We start from the raw sequence: 18,537 nt of genomic DNA on the forward strand, positions 1-18,537 counted from the left end.
TATAACTCCCAATGCAATCCCTCCCCCCTCCCCCCTCCCCATGATAGGCCCCGGTGTGTGATGTTCCCCTTCCTGAGTCCAAGTGATCTCATTGTTCAGTTCCCACCTATGAGTGAGAACATGTGGTGTTTGGTTTTCTGTTCTTGTGATAGTTTGCTAAGAATGATGGTTTCCAGCTGCATCCATGTCCCTACAAAGGACACAAACTCATCCTTTTTTATGGCTGCATAGTATTCCATGGTGTATATGTGCCACATTTTCTTAATCCAATCTGTCACTGATGGACATTTGGGCACTTAACATTTTCTACAGTGATTTCCCCTGGTATTTAGCATTATATTAAACCACCACTCTTTTTATGATTCCCCAGTTATATCTCTCTTTTATGATTGCTTCAAAAGGCCAAGAACCTCCTATTGGCTTAGAGGTTCAGATTATTTTTGGAGGTTACCTGAAAAGCAACCTGTCTTTTCTTACTGTTTCTGGAACTTATGTTTTCTCCCAGCTTGGATTTAGAAGTCGCTTCCTACATCAGTCTCCTCCACTCTGTAGCTTCTATCACATACAGTGTCCTACCAGGGTCCCCTCTGACTTCTCTTTCACGCCACTCCCCATTCCTAATGCCTGTTTCTCTTTCCTCATATTTTACAAGAATCTCATCTCTTTGAACTTTACAGTATCCTTAAAACAAAACCTGTCCTCTTCTTTGCTAAAACCTCCTAAAAAACCCTGACAGCATTTCTTAGAGTAATTCTACTTGAGCCATTTTGGTAATGATAACAATTTGATAAAATTAAAGTCATGAGAGTGGATCTGAGTAGTGCTAGGAACAGTCTCAAAGTGAAAAAGATTACTTTCATCAGCTTCCTTTAAATCCACGCTTGAATTTCTTCATTTTTACCCCAACCAAATTCTTTATGTTGTACCAGGTTTAGGAACTGTCTTGGTCTATTTTCCCTTCCTTTATTCTTTTCCTTTTTGTCTTCTTTCCAGGCTTTTCTATCTCCTTAGAAGCACATGTTTGTGAACACCTCCAAAGCTAATCTTTTAACTATATGTTTAGTATTTGCAGATAAGCTTTTTGTATCAGGTTATTTAGACTTAGTAGGCAAGACACAAGCGGAAAACTCCTATTATCTGGAACTCCTGCTTCTGGGGAATTCCCCAGATTGATATTCCTAGCTTCTCTCCCCGTCCCTTATCCAACTCTCCTCACAGATGGAGAAATTAGGTATCTGACTGCCGAGTTAAGAAGAAGGACCCAGGCATGCTCAACTTGGCCTTCAGGAAGCAGGTTTCTGTCTGCTGTGGTAAGAGGACATCATGCCCTTCAGGACTCCAGCTGTGGCCAGGTGAGTAAGTCCATCTAATTTAGGGGTCCACTCTACAAAATAAATGTGATCTATCAGCAATATATGTGATATTTTAATCCCCATCTTCCTGTCTCTTGGCATAAGAAAGAAGAGGTATTATTCATTTATTAACCTGTAAAACTCCTGCAAGGATGGTGGCTCACACAGACAGCATCTAATAATGGGAGTAGAGAGGAAAGGGAAAGGCACTCAGACGCCATGTCGGTGGATGACATTATTGAGAGACGAAGATCACACAGGAAAGTTGGGCTAAAGGGGCTGCCTGGAAACCTTTACCATTATCAGGAACCTTTTACTCAAGTTAAAACTCCCTATCCTAACAATGGATGAGAAATGTCATTTTCCCAAAGGTTTTCCATCCATTATTAGGCCATAGTAAGACTTCTCTTTATCTAAGAGATCGTTTGGGAAGCCTCCCTGTAGTTTCTGGGGGAAAAAAATTGCAGTGATGTACTAATTACTGAATTAGGATATGTCACTTTTGGTTCAACTGATATTTTGTAACATTTGAATTGTACATAGTCAGACAGTTTAATCTTCCCTCAAAATAGAGTGTTGAAGAGGCTGACCCACAAGACTGTGAAAAGGTTGGCTCGGGGCCATATAATAAATCAGTGGCAGGACTATAAACAGAAGACCAAGCTCTTGTGCTCCTAATTTATTACTTATCCCACTGAGTGTGGATGCCTCCCAGCCACTACATCATGTGTGTCTATTATTTTGTCTGGTCTGGGGCTCAAGAAAAACATCTTTATTGATGAAGATGGAGAAGGAGACCAAGACTCAAACTAAGTCAATCCTCTGTGTCAGAGGTACAAGTCTGCTGATTTAAAAGGGAGCAATTTTCAGCAAAGTTTTTGGTTCAGCCCTATATTATTTACTTCCTTCATAGAAAAAATATGGGTAAGACACAATCCTTGGTACACTGGTATATACCAGGTTAGACTGTGATTTTTCAATCTTTTGGAAATTGATACAAACCCATATGTCTTAGGTTTTAGAATCCTAGTTTCCTTCTGGAAGTGGTATATGGTAAGTACTACATTTTTTTTTTTTTTTTTTTTTTTTTTGCAGTTAAAGGTAATAAAATCAATTTTGTGGTTCCTTTTATATCCATTTAAGAAAGAAACACCCTCTATTTTTAGCCAAGATTTAAGAGTGATATCTGGGTTAGATCGTGGAGATCACAGAGTCACTAAGTGTGCCTGCCCATCATCCCACCACTCTGAGTTGGGGCTCTGAGAGGGCTGCAGACAGGCTGAGCAGTCCAGAGCTGGTCAGTTTCTTGTCTGCTTGGTCCCAGAAGCAGCCAAAAAGATATCACCAGAAATCTCCCTTCCCCAGGTGGATGCTGTCAGTGTTGGAATAGCTGACTGGAAATGAGGAAACAGGGCAAGTAGGCCAAAGCTTCCTCATTCTCTGGGGAGGAATCACATCCATCATTCATCCTCCTTTCATCCAGGTTCCATTTTTGCTGTGGAAATGTCCATTCAATGTCCTGGGCTATTGTATAACAATTTGTCTAGTCTTTGTCCCTGATCTCTGGCAGGGAGCTTCTAAAACCCTTGGAATTTCCCCAAGTGATATGAATATCTTTGGTATTCACGAGCCCCTAAAATCACACCTGAGTTTCTGCTAACAGTGAGTCATAGTGGACCACTAAATAGCTTCAGAATGGGGGGTGGTCAACAGAAAGACTAACCCATGCAATTAGAGGGTTGGGACTTTGAGCCAGCCTGACCTCCAGGAAGGGGAAGGGGGCTGGATATTAAGTTCACTTGCATGGCCAATGATTCAATCCATCATGCCTACATAATGAAGCCCAGTAAAAACTTAGGACACTGAAGCTCAGAGGAGCTTCCTCATTGAGGATCGTATCAATTTGATGGGAAGGTGATGCAGCCTGATTCCACAGAGAGAGGGCACAGAAGCAGTGCATTTATGGCCCTCCCACACCTTACCTTCTGAGTCTCTTAATTTGGCTGTTCCTGGTTTTTATCCTTTATAATAAAACTGCAATTGTATGTATAGCATTTTCCTGAGTTCTGTGAATTGTTCTTACAAATTATCAAACCTGAGGAGGGGTAGGAACCCTCAGATTTGTAGCCAGTCAGTCCCTGTGCAGGTGTCCTGGGAACCCCCGAACTTGCGCTGGCATCTGAAGTGGGAGCAGTCTTGTGGAGGGCTGAGCCTTTAATTTGCGAGGTCTGTGCTAATTCTGGGTGGTCAGTGCCAGAACTGAATTGCAGTATCCAATTGGAGTTGAAACAGATTATGTGCAAATAAACTATGCAAATAAACTCTGACAGTGCATTGCCCAGAGCAGGGGATTGTACCTTATATCTGAAGAATCCTAGTCCTGCAGATGAGGGTATTATGGTTAAGTAAGTTAGGAAATGTTGTACACTTTTATCTCACATTAGTAGAATAAAGGCTCTAAGAGGTCCTACAGTCAAAAATAAAAAAAAATTTAAAAAGTGCCTGGAAACTTGCAAGATTATAACTGGTTTGCTAAATAGGGAACATGTTAACTGTATCTACAGAGGACTCCAACCTAGGATTCCTAGAAAAGATGGTGAAAGCAGGAAACCTAATGGTGGGTGTGGGGATGGCAGTTCGAGCATTACAGTGGAGAGAATCTGATAGGTCCTAAGTCGGTGTGCGGGGATGGAGAGGGTGTTCTTGAGAAAGTGACATTTAAGCTAGTGGCCTGAAGAATGAGCTGCGGGTCGTGCTGGGGATGGCAATACTCTGAGGAGGCAACTGCACATACAAAGGCTCTAAGGTGGGTGAGCAGAAAGTGGTGCATTTGAGGAACAGAAGAAAGCCAGTGTGGCTGGAACAGTGTGTAAGGGAGAAAGTGGCAAGAAGGCGAGAGTTGAAACTGAGGGGGTGGGCAGGGTCATTAAGGATGCTGGTCTTCATGCCAAAAGAAGTGGGAAGCCACTGAAGAATTGTAAAGAGAGGACTACCAGGGGTCAATCTGAATTTTAATAAGATCACACTTGCTGCAGTTGAGACAAGATTTAGAAAAAGTCAGAATAAAAGCAGGAAAACTGGTTAGAAGGCCACTATGGTCATCCTGGTGAAAGATGACCCAGTTGCAGCAAATAAAGTGAGGGAGGTAAAGGAGATCTCAAAACTCAAATGCCAACTATGTTTACCGAGTATAAAATAAAAATTAGGCATGACATTAGGATGTATTAAAAAGGAAGCTGGAATGTAGGTAAAGAATTCGGGCTAACTCCTTCCTTTCTTCGTACTCGCTACCAGGTAGACCCTGTCAGAACATCATTGACATTTCCAGAATGTAAGGAAAACATGGAAACCTGGAGATGTTTCAGCAGATTGATACCCCAATGGCTAACATATTAAATATACGTAGAAGAAATAGTTAAAGGAAATGTGCCTATATAAACTAAAGAAAACTGAGGTATGGGTTGACCCATTCACTAAGAACATCCTGGCCAGGCGCAGTGGCTCACGCCTATAATCCCAGCACTTTGGGAGGCTGAGGCAGGCAGATCACCTGAGATCAGGAGTTTGTGACCAGCCTGGCCAATATGGTGAAACCGTCTCTACTAAAAACACAAAAATTAGCTGGGCATGGTGGCACGTGCCTGTAGTCCCAGCTACTCAGGAGGATGAGGCAGGAGAATCACTTGAACCCAGGAGGTGGAGGTTGCAGTGAGCCGAGATTGCACCATTGCACTCCAGCCTGGGTGACAGAGTACAATGGCGTCTCAAAAAAAAAAAAAAAGAAAAAAGAAAAAAAGGAACTTCTATGGGCCAAACCATTGTTTCTCAAACTTTGTATGTACACAAATCAATAGGAAAGCTTGTTAAAAAATCCCAGAGATTTTGATTTCAACAGGTCTCGGGAAGGGTCCAGTTATCCCTACTCAAATCACACTCATGATTCTAATGTAAATGGTACTCATATCACACTTTGAGAGATCCTGGGGGTAGATACACTGGTGCTGGGGCCCTGCCCTCACAAAAGTAAAACACAAAGTTATAGGCCCATGACAGAAGTCCGTCAGAGTGGAGGAAGGGAGGTTGCAAAGGATAAATGTTTGATTATATCTGGAGCATTAGAATTAGGGGTGGAGGGGAGGGCAGTCAATAAAGTCTTGCAAAAATGTCTTTAGGGGTGTAAAAGATTTTTCACACCCAGAAGTCTTCAACAAAGTACAATCCAGAACCATAAACAACATGGTCAAACATCAGCTGTCCTCCTGATCTCACTGCTTTTCAGGCTTGTTCCATTTTTCACCTGAAAAAAGGGAAGGAGTTTCACGCTCTTTGGTTTTTTATTAATGTAATTTAATTAAAACTTTTTTATGTTAACATATTTCAAGGTATAAAGATGGATAGGCATACATACAGGCATCTATTCTATGGCAAAATTAACCTGTACTTTACCCCTACACCTCAATTTCTGGGACTGTGTGTGGTCCAAGTTTGCCGAATGTATAAATGATTAGATGAAAATATTAATGCAAGAAATAAATTGGTACTGCTATATTACTAGATTTCTTTACCTAGTGATATATTTTAAAATGGCAAGTTTTTCACTTAAGCAGGTTTCTGTCTTTAGGGAGTATAATAGATTTTAGAAAACCTCTCAGGCTTTTATTCTTAGGTCCATGAAAAGCTTAGTTTTTCAAGGAACTTAGCTAGAAATTAAGGAGAATCTTAACCTACCCAAGTCTATCTTAAAACTGTACCTACACCAGTTTCTCTCCCAGTAAAAGGTCAGTAAATAAAAACTTTGAAGTCAATGTGGAATCCAATGGTACATTAACACTCTCTTTAGAAGTTACGCCGGAAATGAACACATGATGAGAACAATGTTAACCAAAAAGGAAGCTACAAAAAGGGACAAGAACTTTCCAGACCAAAGTATAGCAACAAAGACTACGAGAAATGAACGGCTTAAAAAAAAAAAAAAACGACAGCACAGCTATGGCCTATGAAGTTCAGGAAGGTCCATCAAAAGATCTGTATCTTCTGAAATTCAAAATGATTTTATTCTTCTGAAACATATCAAAGACCAACATGTGACTTCTATGATGAGAATACCAGGAATAAATCAAAAAAGCAAATTTATATCCTATAAAATCAAAGGGCCTACTTATATAATGTGATCAAATCTCTTTGAATTTTAGGATATGAAATAGTTTAAAACACAAATTATATAACATTCTTCTTCCATAGACTTGCATTACTACTTTAATATGTATTCATATTCTTCTTATACATTTATTTTTATTTAAAATTATTTCCTGGCCTAGAAACTTAGACTGCAAAAAGTAATTTATTTAATGATAGACATCAGAGCCAGGAAAAGAATTCCTATGTCCTGTCTCCTTAGTCAACTGATATTTCTACTAGTTTAAGTTCTCTTCCCCAAAGGAAAAAGGTATTCCTTATTAAATAAGGTTTAAACGAAGGACCACATTAATCTCATTTTCTCTAACCCTCTATAGACATTCAAAGGATCACAAAATGAGAGATAAAAGGAACCACACAGACCAAAGTCGGTCCCTCTAAAATATGCCAGACAGAGGGGGAAGAGTTGGAAGGAAAGTCTAACATCTTTGAGTTCAACTGTGTGTTAAAATTACTTATTTATTTGTCTGGCTTCCAGTTTTCAAATTTTGTAAGGACACAAAATGAGACTGATTGCCTTGTTCACTCTGCAGAAAGCATAGTGCTTAGCACATAGTAAGGCTTCCATAAACATTTGCAGAAAGGCTGAATGAATAAATCTCTATCTTGCAGAGGAGAAAACTCTAGATCAGACAAATTAAATGACTTGTCTTGAGGTCAAAATTCCAGGCCTCTTGCCATTCTACTCATTTTCACCCACTCATGGCCATCAAGTTTTCTTAAATAAGAAAAAAATCCAATCCACTCTGGATATTTTTGTTACCTTGGCCCAGTGGGATTACACATAGTAACCCTCTTTTCTCCTCTAAGTGACAGCCTTCAAATATGAGGGGATAATACTTGTGTCTTCCCTATTCGAGGTTACATTGATTTGCAAGCTATGGCTTTTAGTTCCTTCACTACCACACATCAATAGATGTGGATGTGTGTGGTTTTTTGTTTTGGTTTTGTTTTTGTTTTTTGACACAGAGTCTTGCTCTGTCGCCCAGGCTGCTGGAGTGCAATGGCGCGATCCTGGCTCACTGCAACCTCCACCTCCTGGGTTCAAGAGATTCTCCTACCTCAGCCTTCTGAGTCGCTGGGACTACAGGTGCCCGCCACCATGCCCAGCTAATTTTTTTTATGTTTAGTAGAGACGGGGTTTCACTGTGTTGGCCAGGTTGGTCTCGATCTCCTTACCTCGTGATCCACCTGCCTCAGCCTCCCAAAGTGCTGGGATTATAGGCGTGAACCACCGCACCCAGCCTAGGATGTGTATTCTTAAAGTACAGCATACATAACTCAAGTTTCCAGATACGATCTGGCCAGGGCAGATAGCAGTGAGAATATTATCTCTTCTTTCTAGACCGGTTTTGTAAAAGCTTTTCTTTTCTTTCTTTTTTTTTAGACAGGATCTCACTCTGTCACCCAGGCTGAAGAGCAGTGTCATGTTCATAGCTCATCGCAGCCTAGAACTCCTGGACTCAAGTAATCCTTTTACCTCAGTCTCCTGCATAGCTGGGACTACAGGCATCAGCCACCAGGCTGGGCTTTTTTTTTTTTTTTTTTTTTGGTGGAGACAGGGTCTTGCTATGTTGCTCAGGCTGGTCTGAAACTCCTGGCCTCAAGCAATCCTCCCACTTCAGCCTCCCAAAGTGCTGAGATTATTGGTGTGAGCTACTGCACCAGTCTTGTAAAAGGTTTTCATGTAGCTATGCAACATAAATCCTGGCTTCACAGCTGCCTCGTTTGTATGCCCACATGGGCTGTTGTTAGCTCAGGTTTTCTCTACCTTCTATCTTTGTGGTTAATTTTCTGAATACAAATAGAGGACTATTTCTCCCTACTAAATCTCATCTTGTTTGTTTTGATCCATCCTCTAGCTTACATTTCAGAATCTCAATTCTGTCATTCAACATATTAGCTCTCCAAACTAGTTTTGTGATAGCTGCAAATTTGATAAGTATGCCTATGGTATCTTTATCCAGGTAATTATAGTGGTAAGTGAGCAGATACCATTAGGTTGGTGCAAAAGTTATTGCGGCTTTTGCCATTAAAAGTAAGGGCAAGAACCACAATTACTTTTGCACAAACCTAATAATAACAGTTAGCCTTATACGACACTTACTATGTGCCAGGCAGCGTTCTAAGTCCTTTAACTCAATTTATTCTCACTATAGACTAATAAGGCAGATGTGATTATTTTCTCACATCTGATGAAACAGTGGAGGTGCAGAGAGGTTAAGCAGTTTACTTAGGATCGCAGAGCTCGTGAGCAGAACTGGAAACCCAAGCAGTCTGGCTCCAGAATCCTTGCTCTTAATTACTAAATTGTGCTGCTTCTCATTATTATTGTGTAACTTTACTGACAAACTTCTAGACTAAGAGGGAACCATTAGACAACAATCGTTGAGTAAAACTGCCAATTATTCACAAAACAACACACATACTACAATCTCTGTTAACTTGGGTTATCAGAGATTGTAGTATGTGTATTGTTTTGAGGGCTTTGCCAAATGCTTTTCTGAACACTAAGCGCTATACAGCACAGACCTGACCTACTTATCCAGTATTCCTCAATTTCTGTTGTGTGCCCTCAGACAAGTCTTGGGAGTTACAGACCACAACTACACTTCCTCTTATATCACCCAGAGCACCTACTACATCATGAACACACCACAGAAAGTTTTATCTTTGACAGATGGTAGCAAAAGCCAAGGAGATTTTCCCCGAGTTAAATTCTGTGGGAACTAAGGACAAAGTTTAAAGCGGAGTTGGGGGCCGGGGGGGCCACTTTAGCTCTTTAGCTTTCAAATTCTCTAGTACAGATTCCCTGACATAAGCAGAGACAAGGATGTAATGGTCTCCAAGCCACTGGCCATGATGGCTTGACCCTTGGTCACCCTGTCCCATTCTTCGGCTTACCCCCTTCAAGCCCGCCATAGCCTTGCGGGGCTGGGTGTTTCTGTAAGTATTTGAAGAGCACAATCTGTACCTCATTCTTATTTGCATATCCCAAGGTGCCTGTCAGAGTGGGTGTAGCACATCAGAGGGGTTTGAAAACCCCCAACTAAAACTTCACTTAAGGATTTTACTTATAAGCAACCCCTCCACGGTTGTATTCAAAGTTGGAAAAATAAAATTTAGCCCTTTATCGCACATAAATACCTAGGGATTTCTCCTCTGGGAGACAACAATCCAAAACACTCAATAAGAAAATGACTTAGACAATACAACATAAGAAGCAACAATGCACTAAACATTTCTCATGTATCAAAGCTGTTTATATGTTTGGGGGAGGGGCATATCTGACTCTTCCTTTGTTGTCTTTTCCTCCCCCAATTAGCTACATACCTATTCCCTAACTCTAATAAATCTTCACCTTATTAATTCTAAGTGGGAGACAAATTTGAAAATAGTAGTAAAGATAATAATTGGAGATATCAAAGAAAGTCAATTTCCTTATTTCTACCTCTCATTTCCTTAGAAGATCTGGCACTTTGGCTACTAAAGGACCCCCTAATTTTTCACATGGGAATGAAAACAGATTTTGGCTACCTTAGAACTTCTTGTTTTTCAAGAGCATAATACACAATAACCCTTCTGGGCACTTAGAAACCAACAGATCTTTCTTCACCTAGACTCACATGCATAAGAAGTTCCCAAATTCAATTTCCCTTTTTCTGAAGAATTGCTATTCTACATGATTTACCCAGAAGCCAATAAGTAACTAACTAGGTCCAAACCAGAAATACTGCTTACTTCCAGACTGGCAGCCATTTAATGAGTAATTAACCACCCCATACTTTCTATCAAGGATGCTTGTATTGCTAGGGTAAAGGTATCCTTTATGTTGAAATGATGCCATAAAACAGGCCTTTGCCAGAAATACACCCTCATTTATCATATGAAATGCCATGTGGTATTAGCAAGGTCGATAATGTTTGTTCAATATATTTTGCTTTCATAGGAGCTTGAAATGATTTGTTTTTGCAGCTGTAACAGAGTTAAATTAGGGATTTAGTTTCAGCTTAGCTAGATGAGCATATATAACTAGGAGCTATTAATTATCTGCCTAGAAGCCTTTGGTCATCTTCCCACAACTTACAGCATCCTTGGAGGACTAAGTTACACCAAAAGCAGCCAGATTTTATCCTCGAAGAATTCATCTTGGCTTCTTGGTTACTAAGGGGAGGCTAAAAATTTGAGTTTTTATTTCTTATTCCACAACTCCCCCCACTAAGCATATAAATGTTATTAGTATATAGATTTTTTTCTAAAGTTGAGCAAGGAATTTAAGACAAAATCTTAGTGCAAAGTCTAGTTTCAGACATCCGTTCCCACAAATAAAAAACTAAAAAGCACAACTTTTCTGGCCTTAAAGCACCAATAATCAGCCCCCTTCTCTTTTTCTTTCTTCTCATACTGCTGTTCAGGCTGAAACACAGTACAGGGAGAGGAAGTTAGCTACGAAGATAAACTCATCGAAAGCCTGCCCTACAATTCTAGTTGCCCTCTACCTGTTTGTGAATGTTAGCTGGGAGCAACCGCTGAAAATCTTTGGGGGGAAAAAAGCAGGGAGGAAAATAAGGCAGGGGAGAGAAGAGAGAGAAGAAGGGAAAGAGGGGGTGGGGTGGGGCAAAGAAAAACTAGAGAGCAATTCAAACAAAAATGAAACTCTCTCTTTCTCTCTCTCTCTCAAACACACAAAGAGGAGGAAAATGCCCCCACACCCCCTACCCCAGGTCCTAACAACATACTTCTTTATCAGAGGTTCATTGTCAATCAATTAGCCCAGGCAGCAGGGGTCTGTGAAGGGGGGGCACCCAGGGAAACAATGGACAGCCCTGTTGTATTACTATTTAATCACTTTTGCTAAATAAATAGAGCAGCCCCGAGGTGCTGTCATGTCAAGGGAATTTATAACAAAAAAAACTTCATTTTTCATTGGTCATTACTTTTTTCCCTTCAGGACAAGAGAGGGTTATTACTGTAGCCTTAAGTTCCATCTTTGTGTTTCTTGCCTTTGATTCCCACTCAGACCCTGCCACTTTCTGGCACTAATTTGTCAGCCTGAACAAAGAGGGGATTTGTACCTCCTGTAAGGTCTCAATTAGGAATGGCTTCTGCTGTATTATGTGCCATTCAGAGAAGACACAATGCCGGTAATTACAGGAATTTGCACTAAATGGCTGAAGAATTCACAGCAAAACTTCTCCCCACCACCTCTTGGGTTTACCCCTCCCAAGGGTTGGAGGGAAAAAAAGGAAAGCAAAAAAGCTCTTAATGCCAGAGAGATGTAATTACCAACAGCAGTCCCAAGAGGTTAAACAGCAGCCAAGGAGTAAAACCATAAAACCTGACACAGTGAAAATGGTGTAGGGGATCTCCCAGGCTCACTGTTTTTCTTGCTGTCTTTGCTGTTAACATGTTCAAATTCGGTTCAGAATTGGGAACACTGCCCTACAGTGGGCCATCCAATTTCATCTCCAGATTACAAAACAGTCAAACAGAACACTTCCAAAGGTGAGCTTTGCATCTCTTGTCACACTCAGAAACAAGTCCTTGGGCCCTTTTATTATAGTAATCAATTGCTAGGTTTCTTGATTGCTGGGAAATTTTAGGAAAAATATCTGTGTGTGCTAGTGCCAAGAAAACCATGTATCTATTAAGTGCAAATAGGTAGGTACAAATGTCAAATTCCTAAAGAAAATAGAGCTGCTTAGATAGGAGGAACAAGTTCTAGTGTTCAATAGCACTGTAGGATGACTATAGTTAACAATAATATGTAGTTTCAAATACCTAGAAGGGAGATACTGAATGTTCCCAACACAAAGAAATGATAAATGTTTGAGATGATGGATATGCTAATTACCCTGATCTGATCACTATATATATGTATTGCAATATCACTGTGTACCCCATAAAGATGTATATTGTGTCAATTAAAACTTTTTTTAACTAAAAAAAAAAAACAACAGAGCTATTGCCTTAATCTAATTTCAGATCATTCTGTAAATAGCCTAATTCAGAATCACATACAGGTACGTAATTCATAAAGACTTTAATAAGCTGTATAGTCATTTGTTTTAGCATTAATATTATAACAGCACAGATTCCTCATTGCCAAATATAATTTTAAACCTCAACCAGTAATTTCACTGAAGAAGCATGCCTCATTTGCTGCTACAGAGGTGTCCCTGAAAAGCTGTACCACCAAATTAACGGTTCCTAAATACCATTCCCATCATGTGCTTCTCTGCTCAAGAACCTTCTGTGACTTCAAGGTCAAACATTAAATGTAATCTGAACTGTCTTTATTTTTATAGGTCAAAAATGACTGAAAATCTGCAATTTCACATAGTTCTACCTGGCACCATCTCTGAGAGTTCTCTAACCCAATGCATGGCCTCACATCTGTAGCAATTGTCACAGCTGCCTTTTGACATTCACTGATGTGATTATTTGATTCATGTCTTGTCTTCCCTAGTGGACTGCAAATTTCATGAAGGCAAGGACCACGTTGGCTTTCCTGCAGCACTGACCCATCTAGGTGCTTCCAAGTTTCTGGGCACACAACGAATAATATAATGAATGAAATAACTAAGTTTTCAAATTTCAAGAAGTAGAACTAGCAAAAGTGTAAGGGTCCTAGAGGTAGGCATGATAATAGTAGGTTCCAGGAACAGCAAGAAGACCACTATGAGGCCGGGCGCAGTGGCTTACGCCTGTCACCCCAGCACTTTGGGAGTCCGGCGGGGTGGGGGTGGGGCGCAGATCATGAGGTCAGGAGTTCGAGACCAGCCTGACCAACATGGCGAAACCCCGTCTCTACTAAAAATACAAAAATTAGCCGGGCATGGTGGCACATGCCTGTAATCCCAGCTACAAGGAAGGATGAGGCAGGAGAATCACTTGAACCCAGGAGGCGGAGGTTGCAGTGAGCCGAGATCACACCACTGCATTCCAGCCTGGGTAACAGGGCAAGATTCTGTCTCAAAAAAAAAAAAAAAAAAAAAAAGGCAGACCACTATGGCTGGGGCTTCCTAAGCTCAGTGCAACCCTGGAGCTGCAGAGGAAGCCATGGAACAGTCACGCATAATCAGATACAACTATCAAAAAGCAAGTACACATTTAAAACATACAGTTATGTATCAGCATATATTTTTAAAACCATAACCTCAGGCGTTTTTGGATAACCATGGTCCATTTTTTTCTGCAGGGGCTGTTTAAGTTTTAAAGAAGGATACAGAAAATTCTTCACTTACAGAAAGAATTTAATGAAATAAGGCCAATTGCACTATTTTGTAGATTTAAAAGCCAACATTTGTGGCTCCCCTGAATAGCAAGTAAATGACATCATAATAAAGAGCTACTCTGTGCAATCTTCCACTTTAAAAGTTTATTCATCCAGACTATTTAAAGGGGGAAGAACTAAGTAGACATAAAAACTTATAGTATAAAGGGGCACACTAAAACCATGACATACAGTGAATATGCCTCTCCTTAAAATAGTACATAAAGCCAAAATTCATCAAAAACAATGTGCTGAAGATTTTGGCATTTTGGAAGATCAACATGCTATGCTACCAGCTTTTTCACTGAAGGTGTGTTTTTATGAGGATGCAAAGTTAGAAGACATAGGTACAACAGGAAGAAGCAGCTGGTTTAGATTAACTGTGTTTGTGAGAAACACAGATCAATTTTTAACGTTCCATCTGCTATAATAATCTCTGGTATAATGAACAGTCTCCCAGGTAATTTAAAAAACATTTAGAAGTTTGCTTAACAGGTTTTTGCCTTTTTCTTTTGAGACTCTGCCCCCTACAGGAGATGAGGAAATAAAGTATTCTTACCTAGAAAACCACAGTTCAGCCGGGCACAGGCGGTGGCTCACGCCTATAACCCCAGCACTTTGGGAGGCCAAGGTGGGCAGATCACCTGAGGTCGGGAGTTCGAGACCAGCCTGACCAACAAAGAGAAACCCCATCTCTACTAAAAGTACAAAATTAGCCGGGTGTGGTGGCACATGCCTGTAATCTCAGCTACTCGGGAGGCTGAGGCAGGAGAATCATTTGAACCCGGGAGGCGGAGGTTGCAGTGAGCTGAGATTGTACCATGGCACTCCACCTGGGCAACGAGACCGAAACTCCATCTCAAAAAAAAAATGAAAGAAAGAAAGAAAGAAATCCAGAGTTCAAGTGCTGGTACAAAAACAACCTGGTAAACCACAAGTATCACAAAGCAACTGAATATAGCACTTTCTGAGGGAAGAAGGGGTATATAAATGGAAGAGCTTTTCTTTCTTTCCTTTTTTTTTTTTTTGGAATGTGCCATACTATACAAATTAAGACCGACTTCTCCCTGTCCCAAATTAGAAATCTGTCTCTCTCTGCCCCATTCATCAGAACTCCGAACCAAAGCACAAAGTTAAAAGTCGAGCAGTGCAAATGAATTTTAGACTGCCTTCCTCCCCTGATTCCCTACTACTACCCTTATCCAACCTATCCTCCACAAGCCAAATTTAGTGAGCACAAAATCTAGACAGCAAAGGGAAGCATCCTATCATATGGAACCTAAGGCACCTGCCAGAAATGTCTATTCCTGCCCATTATATAATATGTTTCCTGTTCTTTTCTACTCAGCTTCCTTCTCCCCCTTTTGCTCACTTTTCTTTTTTTCCTGATTTCATTTCTCCAGTTACCGGATGCAATGAGCTTGCTGAATGGCACCTTCTACCTACATTTCTCCTTCCTCTTGAGTGTCAGGAATGCTATGAATGCAGTGCAGAGCATGGGCAGTGCACACTCCATCAGAAGGCACACTTCTCAGAGGGAGGTGAATTAGGCAATACCTCTTGTGAAATACCTGAGGCTTTTCTTCCCTCTTTTACTAGAAAGTTTCTTGATTCAGCTACTCCAATCTCCACATCTTGAGAACTAAGCTGAGCTGTTCTTCCTTACTCCAATAACACAACAGATTTGCTGACCACATCTGTAATCTAAAGCCACGGAAGTGTACCATAATTCCAGGATGTCCAGAGTAAGCACTTAGTAAATTATTATTGAATGCCTGAACTTAAAAATATATATACAAGTATAAAACACTGAAATGTCAGTAATTTCTATTTTTTAAAAAACTGCTAAAACTAGTATCTCCTTATTTCAAAACCACTTTCCAAAAGTATCTGGGTGACTTAACACAGGTCTTTCATACCTACAGATACATCTATATAAACTAGTAGAGCTTCTTTCTTCTTCTTTTTTTTTTTTTTTTTTTTGAGATGGAGTCTCACTCTGTTGCCCAGGCTGGAGTGCAGTGGCATAATCTCAGTTCACTGCAACCTCCGCCACCCGGGTTCAAGTGATTCTCCTGCCTCAGCCTCCTAAGTAGCTGGGATTACAGGTGCCCACTACCACACCCGGCTAATTTTGTATTTTTAGTAGAGACGGGGTTTCACTATATTGGCCAGGCTTGTCTCAAACTCCTGACCTTGTGATCCGCCCGTCTCGGCCTCCCAAAGTGCTGGGATTACAGGCATGAGCCACCACGCCAGGTCTAGTAGAGCTTCTTAACTGGCTCAGTGTTTCTGGTCTCTCCAATCCCACCCCGCAAGTTTCTGATGCACAGTCACTGAGGTCCTTGAGTCAAAGCAAGGATGATTCACTCAATCCTCACTTTGGGTAATTTATTTTCCAACAGAAAAGACCAGCATCATAACTAACCTAAGTTCAAAAGGTGAGTTTTCAATGTGCCACCCCTATTTGGCTTTTTTCAATGCAGGAGCAAGGACAAAATTTTAAATGTGGTTTTGGCTGGTGGTGAGCTTCTTGATCACTTTTAAACAACATACTTAAATCTAATAGACTTGAATTAAAACCTTCCAAATCAGGTTTCCATTTAAAGCCATTCTCATGGTAAATTTAATGTCACAAACTGGGGTTTAATGAAAGGAAAATAATTTGATTTAGTTTATAACAGATATCTAGATCGGGTTCAGTGAAGTTTTAAAACCCTTTTTTTTTTTTTTTTTTTTTTTGAGATGAAGTCTCACTCTGTCGCCCAGGCTAGAGCACAGTGGTGTGATCTGTCTTGGCTCACTGCAACCTCTGCCTCCTGGGCTCAAGCGATTCTCCTGCCTCAGCCTCCTGAATAGCTGAGATTACAAGCACCCGCCACCATGCCTGGTGAATTTTTGCACTTTTAGTAGAGATGGGGTTTCACCATGTTGGCCAGGCTGCCTCAAACTCCTGACCTCAAGTGATCCACCTGCCTCGGCCTCCCAAAGTGCTGAGATTTCAGGCGTAAGCCACCGTGCCTGGCACAATTTTTTTTTTTTTTTTTTGTAATTTTACTGTTTTAGGAAAGGTGGAAGAATGGGCAGTAGAGGAAAGATGCAGTAATAAGCTTTTACAAAATAAGATTGTTGATCTCAAACTCCTCTTTGCATCTCATCCTTACATAGCAGTTCCAGAAGCCCTGGGCTTCCCATGATGGGCATAAGCCCGTAGTGACTCAGCGGTCATCTGCTGAATCATCATCTACCCTGCTTTTAGCCACCCCCACATTTTCTGTCAAGACTGATTTTCTAGATTTCACCTTAAGAGGATTTGACAAGGTCAAGATCAATGACAGTTACTGACTGTGGCCATTTTCCTTGCCTAAGGAGTTTTAGTAGTCAGCTTTGGACTTGAATGTCTCTTATGAGACAATTTGTGACATGCATATTCACAGTGACCTTTATTCAAGAAGGCAGAGAGAATAGAATCACGTCCGACTCAGGAAGCCTAAATTCTAGTCTCGTTAGGCTCTAGCCAAGTCATTTTGATTCAACGGAGTTTATCATAGCTGCTTCTATTTACTTCAACAGCATGGGATAAGGATGGACGGATGCTTTAACATAGTAAGCTCCTCGAGGAGAGATGCTTTCTATAAACAGGAAGTGGCTGTGACTAGCCTTTTAAGGGGATTTTTAAAGTGAATTCCAATTGTGGGGTTCAGGATTGTTCTTTAATGAGCTTTAGGCTGAAAATCTGCTTCATACCTGCACATTTGAAACTCTGAGCAGTGAGTCCTCGTTCCAAAGACAAAGTCGTCAAAATGCTCAGGAAGCTGGTAGTCACAGATTGGCGTTTATTCTTCCTGAGTTCATGCCCACCCGTCTGATCCTTGGGTTTGTTCCTCAGTGTGACTTGCAGGTTTTGCTCTGAACTCCTGGCCGCATTGGCAGCTGTCTTCAGAGCCTCCATCCATTCCTGAGCTCTCTGTCGGGTCTCAGCTCGGAGGCGAAGGACATCCTGGGGGAAAATGACTTGAAAGCAAGAGTCGCAGCCATCCAGGTTGTCCATCTGGACAGCCAGACACACATCCACATTGTAGCTCAACAGTGGATCCTCGTCTAGCTTGCCGGGCTGAAAAGCCATAAGGTAGGCCCTGCTCAGCACAAATGTAAATGCCTTCCAGTTGTTTTGGACAGTCAGCCTGTAGAGAGTCCCTGATTTGAGGATGTTTTGGTACTGTTTGGGGCTATCTAGCACAGGGGACGGTGGCAGCAGCCCACTGGCTTTCTTCTGGAAACAATGATACTGTGTATAGTCATCATGATGGCCAAGCCCTGGTGAGATTGTCAGCTCATTCTGCCGCCCCATGTAACCAGGCACAGCAGCATGCACGACTTCCCAAAGCTTCTGCCCCCAGTCCAAAGCCTCCCATGGTGACTCTGCCTTTAGCTGTAGCTGAGTGTTGTCATACAAAACAGTATCCACCATCCTGGCCTCCAGGTTGCCTAAAACAGATATGCTCTGGAAGTGTGAAAGCTGGTACGTGGCATACAGGTTTTGATTCCCACTGCTGTCGAGGCTGTAGAAGTATAAGTTGTAAGGTGAAAGTTCTGCATAACAGCTTTGCCAGTAACTGTCATGGTCCTTTCTAATCTCCAGGTAACCCTTCTTTAGAATGTTTGGGAATGTCTGCTTGTGTTCTAGAAAGAAAAAGAAAGGCAAAGTATTAA

General features: G+C 41.1%; 1 protein-coding gene across 2 annotated transcripts in view; it reads right to left on the minus strand.

The window, feature by feature from the left end:
• PLEKHM3 (pleckstrin homology domain containing M3) overlaps window positions 1-18,537 on the minus strand; it is a 183,379-nt gene that overhangs the window by 140,518 nt on the left and 24,324 nt on the right. For both annotated transcript variants that reach the window (XM_025405529.1, XM_025405530.1), the window contains exon 2: window positions 17,572-18,507. In XM_025405529.1, the coding sequence (XP_025261314.1) occupies window positions 17,572-18,507 (936 nt within the window). The remainder of the gene's footprint in view (window positions 1-17,571; window positions 18,508-18,537) is intronic.

The sequence above is a fragment of the Theropithecus gelada genome, chromosome 12 (assembly GCF_003255815.1).
Source record: "Theropithecus gelada isolate Dixy chromosome 12, Tgel_1.0, whole genome shotgun sequence".
In the NCBI taxonomy this organism is placed as follows: domain Eukaryota; kingdom Metazoa; phylum Chordata; class Mammalia; order Primates; family Cercopithecidae; genus Theropithecus; species Theropithecus gelada.